General features: G+C 51.0%; 1 protein-coding gene across 1 annotated transcript; it reads right to left on the reverse strand.

Annotated features, from left to right (window-relative positions):
- Positions 1-7861: 7861 nt before the first annotated feature.
- LOC137465775 (E3 ubiquitin-protein ligase BRE1A-like) lies at positions 7862-9631 on the reverse strand. Its single transcript, XM_068177797.1, has 3 exons — positions 9459-9631; positions 9033-9134; positions 7862-8038 (listed from the first exon to the last, which is right to left on the reverse strand). Exons 1-3 carry the CDS (start codon positions 9594-9596, stop codon positions 7862-7864), a joined length of 417 nt encoding a protein of 138 aa, XP_068033898.1. The 5' UTR covers positions 9597-9631.
- Positions 9632-10162: the final 531 nt, after the last annotated feature.

Here is a 10162-nt window from a genome sequence, read left to right on the forward strand (position 1 = left end):
GCCATCCCAAATCTGCCCTTCCCTTGCCCAGCCTGAGTGCAAGTGGGGCATGTGCTGGGCATGGCTGGAGATTTTCATGGCCAAAATCCTCCTGCATTTACATCTGCTCGTGGCTCTGGGTGGCACAAATCACAAAACACCCACTGCAGTTGACAAATGGCATTTCCTGCAGATTGCTACAGCCACACTGCTGATCGACAAACACACGAGAATCCATTTCATCCATTGGAAAATGTCATTTATTACAAATTGCTACAACCACACTGACAATACAGAACTATACAAATCTCAATTTAGGTTAAAACCAGGAATTTATTAGATTATTACAACCAGTCTAGGTAAAAATATACAAATACCAACTTCAGTTAATAAAACTTAATTTATTGCCAACCTCTACAGCAACTAACTATACACAAAGGTTAATTACGTGTTTAACAACTTAATTTATTACATATTTCTACAAGTGTAGAGCCCATATAGAAATAAAGAAATATGCATACCCTCTCTAAATAGCCCTACACTAAGAATTCAATCAATAGACTAATACAACAATGCCCTCCATCCATATTAAAATAAAATTAAATACATATGTACATGCACATATATATAAATGCACATAAAAGTATAACAGTCTACAGATGTAAATATAAACATCACATGCTACATACAACAGACATACATACATATATATATATATATATCAATAGATATAGGAACCAAACCTGTCTATAAATATACAAATATCACTGTTCTAAGGTAAATACCCATCCAACTGCATCAACACAAACATAACTGCAACATAACTTTAAACAGATCAGCAAGCAGAGGGATCCCAGCTGCCCCATCTTCAAAGCCTCTCCCTCGGGCTCTTCCTCCCGTGCAGAGCAGCTCTCCTGGACAGGGACGGCAGATGGCACAGCTGGGAAGCAAAGGGAGCACTGAGTCAGTATGGGGACGTTTTCCTTGGCAGCAGCTGCACTTCCATCAGGGAAGGGAAGAACTCAGAGCCTCCCCAGGAGGGTCAGAAAGAAAAAGCAGCCGAGCGGGCCAGGCTGTGGTGAGCGCAGCCGCGGCGGGACTGTCCCGCAGCCCCGGCAGCCTGGCACAGCCGGCACAGCTCCCGGGCCCTGCCGGCACAGCTGCCTTGCCCAAGGACAGCCCCTGTGCCGGCCGGGGCAGCTGTGCTGAGCAGCCCCAGCACGGGCAGGGCCCGCTGCTGCCCCGCCGGGCAGTGCCCACGGCCACAGCCCACGCCACCCTCAGCCCCACCCTGCCTCCCCGGCCCTGTGGCCTCACCCGGGCTCTCTCCAGCGGGGCAGCAGCAGGTCCCCGTTCCCTGCTCGTGCTGCTGGCCTTCAGCTTCTCCCTGCTGGCTCCCGTCAGTCTCCGGCTGTCCTCAAGGTCTCCACTGCAGCTGTGGCAAAAGCGGAGGCTCTGCAACTGGTTCCAAGGCCTGGCAGAGCTGCAGTCCCGGAGCCCTCTGTGCTCCCTGCCGGCCCCCTCCATCCCCTCAGCCCCGCCATGCTCTCGGCAAAGCCCCAGCCCCCTTCAGTTTCTTCAGCCCCTCACAGTCCTCTCAGCCCCTCAGTCCCTTCTGACCCATCCCGTCCCCCTAGACCCGCCACCCCTCGGCCTGTGCCACTTCCCTGTCACCTCAGTGCCACCATCGCCCTCGGCTGCCCCACAGCCCTCAGCCCCAGCAGCACCTCAGGGTCACCGTCCCTTCAGCGTCACCGCCCCCTCAGCCCCACCGTCCTTCAGCAGCTCCTCAGGGGACAGTGCCTGGGGCCACCGGCAGCTCCCACCGCTCCAGGAACACCCGGGGCTGGAACTGCTGCTCCGCCCGGCCCGGCCACCAGCTCGGACCCAGCACAGAGAGAGGGGACAGAGGGGGCACGGGGGAAAAGCAAGAGGTGAGGGAGGAAGCAGAGCAGGGGAAGAGGTTAAAAAGAGGCCTATACCTATACAGATATCAATCTATGTAACTAAACCCCCATACATCAATACAAATATGCCTATCTACAAATATAACTATATATATGTAAATGTAACTATACACATGTATAAATGCAACTATGGACATCTACAACTATAACTGCACATCGAAAAATATAAATATATACACCTAAAACTAAAAATAAATTAACTAGACAAATCTCTGTCTATGTAGATAGATAAATATAACTACATAAACCTATAAATACAATACATATATCAATAAATATAGCTATACACATCTATAAACATAACTACAGACAGAAGAATTCTACCTGCCCAATGGTCACAGGCTCTCCCTCTGTCTCTTCCTGGCACACAGGGCAGCCCTCCTGGACACGTTGATCACACGGGATCTGGGAAGCAAAGGGAACACTGAGACAACACTGGCCCTTGTGCAAGTGTCCCTTGAGCACCAATTGTCCTTCTATCAGGGACATTAAAAGATGGCCTGAAAGGCAGACTCTCACTTGGCAATTTGAAGCCTGCTCTATAAAGAACAGGGATCCTTCCAAGTTTTCAAAACGGAACTGTGTAAAGTATTTAAGTATCCTAATAAAGTCTCAGCACCCACAGTGCTAATGGCACCCACGAGAGCTTGAAACACAGACAGTCCCAGTGACAGAGAGACCACAGTCCTCACTGAAATGGCTGAAGGCTGCTGGGGGCTGAGGTATGAACCAGACTGGGACACCCAGCTTGGTGGCACAACTCCCACAAGGTCAGGTTTATTCCCTGCTCTCTTGCCACAGCAGAGGACTCAGTGCCCAAGCCTCTGGCGAAGCGTGGAGGGCAAGGCTCGGGCAGGTTGTGCATGTGCCTTTGAACTAAAGGCACCAGGAAGCACCAACCCTGCAGACAAGAACTCAACTCTTCTCGTCTCCCTTCCTGCCAGAGGCAGGCTCAGAGCAGCCGTCTCACACCTCTCTAAACCAACAGGGGCTCTGTCCTTACCAGGCTCCTCGGGCTCTGGGGAACTGTTCTCACAGCTCTCGGTGCCAGATGAAGTTTCCTCTGCTGCAGCCCGGTTCACAGGCTCCCCTCCTGAAGACTCAGGGGCAACATTCATATTGCCATTGAAAGAACAATAGAAAAAAAGAAAACTAATGATCATTCAGTATTTTGCTGGAATCACATCAAGGATACGGTTACTCTCCTTCTCCATGTAACAGCATTCCAAAGCTTTCAGCCCAGCCTCTTCCATTCCCCTCCAATGGGTTACCTGAGCAGAGGGAGACCTTTCAGGCAGGGATCTCCTGATCTCCCGGATCATTTGCTCGACGGCAAAGCCAAGATCCACTGGTGGCAATTGCTCTTCACCAGGTGCATTCCAGGCTGAGCCGGAGGCCGTCGATGCTGCACAACCTGCACTGCCAGGTGGAGCGCTGGGGGCTGAAGTGCCCGAGGTGGCTGCAAGAATCCAAAGACATTGGTCACACTCCACAACGTGGCTCTGGGACACAGATCTCTGTTGCTGCCTTGGATCAAACATCACAGGAAGCAAGCAAGAAAACCAGGCAGAGAATCTTTTGCCTTTCTAGGTGCCCCTTCTAAATAAGCTTGAGAATTTCGGGCTGAGAATGACAGAGCTTTGTGGAAAAATACTTCAAACAGTCACTTTTCATGACCTTTTGGGGAAAAGCAAGGCTACAACTCTTTTCCTACCTCGCAGGTCGTGGGCTGGGGGCTGCTGCTCCCTGTGGAGCTGCTGGAAGCGGCTGCGAGGCCCCTCCCGCCCGAGCGGCAGCAGCGGCTCCCCGTAGAAACCGAAGAAGCCGCAGGGCGGGATCCGCAGCAGCTCCCGCTCGGCGGGTGGCGGCCGCTCCCCATAGAGCTCCTGGAAGCGGCTCGGTCCCTCCCGCCGGGCCGGCACCGGCCGGTCCCTGTGCAGCAGGTGGAAGCCGCAGGGCGGGCGCCGGGCGAGCAGCGGCCGCTGCCCGGGGGGCGGCTGGAAGCGGCCAGGCCGGGGGCTGCGCAGCTCCCGCTCGTCCGGCAGCGTCTGCTCCCTGTGCAGCAGCAGGAAGCCGCTGGGCGGGCGCCCGGGCGGCAGCGGTGGCCGCTCCCTGGAGAGCGGCTTGAAGCGGCTGCGCCCGTCCCGCCCGTGCGGCAGCGGCCGCGCCCCGGGGAGCTGCTGGGAGCCGCGGGGCGGGCGCCTGCGGCCCTCCCGCCCCGCCGCCGGCCGCTGCCTGTTGGCCGCGCTCCGGCGCCTGATGCGGAGCAGGAGGTCAGGGCGGTCGCGGCGAAAGCAGGGGTTGCTGTAGTGGAGCCAAGCCCCGGCATCGCCCGGCGCGGCTGAGCCAACCCGGCCCGGCACCCTGTGGAAGCCGTAGCGGTAGAGCTGGCGCACGAAGCTGCGGAACTGCGTGGCCCTGAAGGTTTGCGGGGCCGGGCCCTGGGCGTCGCCCGGGCTGAGCAGCTCCCGCTCGAAGAGGGAGCGGTGGATGAGCAGCCCCCGGGCCCGGCTGTCCCAGCGCACGGAGCGGACGCGGGGGCTGTTCGCCAGGCGCCACAGCTTGGCGGGGAAGGCGCTGGCTCTGAGCCCGGCGGGCAGCGGCAGCTCCGCCATGGCGCCGCTCGCCGGCTGTCGCCACAACGGCCCCTGAGGGGGCCCCTTTGAGGGGGGCGCTGCGCTCGGGCCCGCGCGCGCCCAGCCGCACTGGGCGGGGCTGTGCCTGGGCTGTTCTTGTCAGGTGCAGTTCAAAGGCTGCAGGCGCATTGAGGAAGTCATTCTACCTATTTGCATCTCCAACCTTTGAAAAGCCCTTGTGTATGAAAAGCTCTGCATCAGCACCAAAAGCTGGTCACAGTGAGACCCAGACGAATTAGCCTCAAGAGCTGCTCTTTGTTCTCTGATTTTGTGTGTCTGCTCCTTCCAGTGCAGGAACACGGGGAAGAGAAATTAGGATGTAAAACAAAGAAGTGGGATCCACAGGCCTGCACCTTGGTAGGTATAATAGATCTGGGATGTCCCCACATTCCTGACAAACTTGATGGGCAAGGCACTGAGGTCACTTTCATTGCCTTCCCTTCCCCTGCCTCCCCCCTTCAGATAATCAGTTTTCTAGAAAGAGCTTTTTCTTTGTGTAGCCTCTGGTACCTCACAACCTCCAGCGTGACTTGTTTAGAACACATGAATATTGCTCCTATCATCAAAACACTAGGAAAGAAGTATTTCAGGCCAAATTTGTAAGTATTTTTATCAAGGCTTTTCTGTTCTTATCTCTACACACGAGCCCAGAAACATATTATAAAAAAAAATTAAAATGTTAATCATATCTTAAACAAAAATGTTTTGCTTCAAAGCTCCAAACACCAAATCTTTCAACAAATCAGACTTCATCTAAAAGCAAAAATAGAAATCGAAAACTGTCAACCACCTAATAACTACTATTAAGCAAGTATTATTTCTGGTGGCTGTCTGAGGAGTTTCTCCCATGTCAAATGCAAAATACGGATTGCTCTGAATTAGTGCATGACCAACTGTGCCTTTTCCCAAAAGACTCAACTTACTGCTGTCCAACAAAGACATACTATTTTCTCCTTCAGCCACTGCTCCAGCCTGATCCCCTGGGGACAAGAGATTGCTGTGGGTTTCTGTGGGAAGGGGAGTGGCACAGGCACATCAGTGCCTGCAGACTGTGGCAGAGGGGAGGATCTGCTGTGACAGCAGGTGCACGGGAGACTGGAGAGGAGGTTTTTTCTTTCTTGTCTAAGACACTGAATTTAGAGAATGTTTTCATAAAGAATACTGTCACCGCTTTACTTTTTTTACCCCAATACTTACTAGTCCTGATAAATTTTAATTGTTTCCATACATTCTGTTTGTCGGTGGTTTAATTAAAAGCACAGAGAAACTCAGTTCTTTCAGAAATGAGCTTGAAATAAGCTGTTACTTTAGAACAAACCCAAAATGTGCATTGTTTCTAAGTGTTAAAATTATGTCCACCGAGAGAAACTCAGTCACTTCCAAAGTGAGCTTGAAATAAGCTTTTGTTTTAAAACAAAACCAAGACTTTTTTCTTGCTAAGGGAGAACAGGAGTTTCCAAAACTCCTCCATGGAGCTAATACAAATTGTTTGAAGTATCCATTTCCTGCCAGGAGCAGAGGGATGCCAACCTGGGCAGAGTTCACACAAAGCTCATTTCAGTAGAAAGGTGATACAAGAGTGACTGGGGACGGACAGAGGGGCTTTGCAGCTCTGCTGGGGCTGCAAAGTTCAGGCTGCTGTTCACAGCTGTAAAAGGAACTCCTGCTGCTCTAGCCAAGGGGTTTGAAGATGCAGTTTATTCATGAGCCAGGTCCTGGTGCCATGAAGAAGCATCTGTACCCCAAAATCTACCAGCAGCATTACCACATCATTCCTTAGCCAACTTGCTGCCAGAAGCTGTAACCCCGGGAGCAATTTCCAGGGAAAGGGGAGCGGGTTCTACTCTCATTCCTTCTAACAGCTCTTACACCATGGCAGGAACTCTCAGCAGCCCAGGTTCCCCTTGGAAAGGCAGGATGCAGTGCTCCTTCTCAGTTCTCAGGATTCCTCATCATTTACAAGGCTTTACTCATATATTCTGAATGTTTTCCCCAAGATAATGAATAGTGTAAGAGCCTGTGATGAACTCCTTTTACTTTGTATCTGGTATTTCCTGCAGGGAGGGGATGGAGGAAGGCAGGAGATTCCATGCTTCAGGGAAGGGACACCCATGAGACAAACCTCTGAGAGGTGCACCTTCCAGGCAAATTAAGTTTACTTAAACACTACATCCCAGGAAGAAATGTCACAAATCAACAAGTTCCCATTTTGATTTTAGGAACAGGCTTCAAACGCTCCAAGCACAGGGAGCACCGAGACTCTAAGCCACACCACATCCCTGCCAAAATTCCCAGCAGCCATGACAAAATGGCTGCAGAAATAATGCAGCGTCCTGGCCCTCCTGTTGTGTCAGGAATAAGCTACTGGGGATAGAGCCAAAGGGTCAAAAGTTGTTCTATCTGAGCATATCTTGAAAGGAGAGGAAGGAAGAGATCAAGTGTCTCTACTGTAGAAGTTTAAAGCTTGTGAGAAATGTTTCCAAGAACTGGACAAAGGATGGGAGAGCAGACAGTACCAGAGGCAGGAGAACCAGAAAAATAAACCAAAGGACAGTTTTAAGAAGAATTTGTACATAACAAGGTCAATCTTTGTGGCAAAGCTGCAGCAAAGGAACCACTAAAAGCCCTTTTCTGAGAAGGACAATGGCAGCAATGCTTCAGCCTAGGGGAAGGTGAGCACATCAACCAGGGCTTGTCAGTGGAATGCTGTTTTCTAAGGGTCTCCAAGATCTCTCCTTTCTCCTCTGGTGGATATTCAGACGTGTTTGTTTGGGGTAGGGTTTCCTAGTGCACCAGCCCTCGAGGGTTCTTGCCCTGACTCAGGAAGGTGCACAGGTACCTAAGGAATTGCTCCACTGAGTCTACAGATTAATTTCCTTGGTCTCTATTGGGCCTGTTAATTGGGAAACACTTCCCTCCCAGGAGCAGTGCCATTCCTTGATGGGACTTAATTAGCATCCAAAGCAGAGCCCTCAAATAAAGCTCTCACTAATCTCTGCTGCAGCTCAGCTTCCATCCCACCAAGGCAGCACTTCAGCTGCATGTTCCCGCCTTGGCAGTGTGAAAGCAAGGGATGGGAAACTTCCTCCCAGGCACAAAGAGCACACAGAAACTGAGGGCATGACCAAAGGGACAGGGCCAAGAAAGGAAGCAAGATCCAGAGTGTATTTCTTTGGAGACCCTGAAGGCTCCTCCCAGAAGACACTGCAGCTCAGGCAGCAGAGGCTGAGAGGGAGGGAAGGAGGCTGGCTCAGCACCAGCAGGGGCTCTGAGAGGGCCTCAGCCGATGTAGATCCTGTAGGAGTCGTTGGCCCCGAAGGCCGCGTTGCACTTGGGGCACTCGCGCCGCTGCGTGTCGTAGCGCGTCTTCACACACTCGAAGCAGAAGACGTGGAAGCACCTGGTGACCACCGCGTCTTTCTTGCGCATGTTGCAGCACAGGCACGACAGGCAGGCCTGCAACACACACACACAGACACACACACAGACAGACACAGACACACAGACACAGACACACAGACACAGACACAGACACAGACACACACACAGACACAGACACAGACACACAGATACACACAGACACAGACACACAGACACACAAACAGACACACAGACACACACACAGACACACAGACACACACACACACACAGACACAGACACACAGACACAGACACACACAGACACACACACAGACACACACACACAAACACACACACACACAGACACACAGACACAGACACACAGATACACACAGACACAGACACACAGACACACACACAGACACAGACACACACACAGACACAGACACAGACACACAGATACACACAGACACAGACACACAGACACACACACAGACACACAGACACACACACAGACACACAGACACACACACACACACAGACACAGACACACAGACACAGACACACACAGACACACACACAGACACACACACACAAACACACACACACACAGACACACAGACACACACACACACAGACACACAGACACAGACACACACAGACAGACACACACACACACTCACAGACACAGACACACAGACACACACACAGACACAGACCCACACAGACACACACAGACACACAGACACACAGACACACACACAGACACACACACACAGACACACACACAGACACACACACACAGACACACACAGACACACACACACACACACAGACACACACACACACACACACACAGACACACAGACACAGACACACACACACAGACACACACACAGAGCTGTGAGGGGCCCTGCAGCCCAGCTGCTGTGCTCAGAGATGTCTCAACATGTCGGTACTTCCATTCCTCAGAAGGACAAGGTGGTTTCTCCAGTGCCAGAGTACAGACGAGAGATGTCAGACACTGAAAGTGTGCCTACACACCTTCTGACTAAAGAAAAAAGGGAAGCTGACGGACACAGACACTCACCTTGTAATCCTCGATTTCCTCCATCAGGATCTCATCACAGTTGGGAACCATGTCAGGCTTCTTTGTGGTCTCCGGCTTCCTGCACAACCTAGAAATATCTTCCTGCAGAAAAACAGGAGACCAAGCGAAGGAGCAATACATTGTCTGTCAGCTTCTTCAGGGACCAAAGAGAACGTGCACCTGGCTAAGTCATGCCAGCCATAGTCTCATCCCCTATAATCCAAGAGACAACATGATCACCTGATGCCACAAGTATTGTCAGTTATCAGGGGACAAAATCTGAAAGAGCCAAGACCCAATGAAGCCAAAGTCAAAGTGAAACTGGATACCAAGAGCAGTTCAGCTGAAACCCTCTGCAAGCTCAGTGTACAAGGAGAAGGACACTAAAGCAGACAGATCTTGAAGGATTGTGCATAGGGTATATACCTCAGCCCTTTTGAAGTTGAACATCTCCTTCCCTCTAGTTGCTCTGTTTTCCAAAATCTCCTCCTGAAAATCATGTAACTTCTTCTGAGCCAGCTCTAGCTGGGCCTTCAGATCATCTGCAAGCTGGGCTGCATCCATGGCCTGAGAAAGAAAACCAGTATATAAGGACCAAGCACAGAAGAACAGCTCAAGTGGTCTCTAGTCCCTTGCTATTACCTTATTATCAACAAGTTCTAATCATTTAGCTTCAAGATTCCTTTGGGCAGAGCCAAACCTTGGCACACTGCAAGGCACATCTCTTACAAAAACACTAATGATCATCCAATTCTCTTCTTAACCTATTTTCAGCCTTCCAGCTTCCATGTCTTCTCTATTAAAGTGTTCAGAGGCAGTTCTATCGCTGTACTAGACAGAACTGCACGATACCTATTTCTAACAATCTCTCTTCACCAGTTCTCTTCTGACTTTATAACCAAGTGCCCTTAATACCATAAGTTGTCCTATTAAACACAGGTCACTGCTGAATTCTCCCCAGCTCCTCTTCACAGGGATATTCCTGCTTTCCTTTCTGCCTGTTTTAATGTAATTTCTGCATTTCTACTAAAACTTAACAACAAAGGCAGCATCAGCTATAAACTTAGACTTATTTTACTGGTTACACACCTACTTTACTTGTCTTAGGCATTTGTTGAAAGTGTTCACAT

This window comes from Anomalospiza imberbis, unplaced genomic scaffold (genome assembly GCF_031753505.1).
Source record: "Anomalospiza imberbis isolate Cuckoo-Finch-1a 21T00152 unplaced genomic scaffold, ASM3175350v1 scaffold_108, whole genome shotgun sequence".
Classification (NCBI taxonomy): Eukaryota; Metazoa; Chordata; class Aves; order Passeriformes; family Viduidae; genus Anomalospiza; species Anomalospiza imberbis.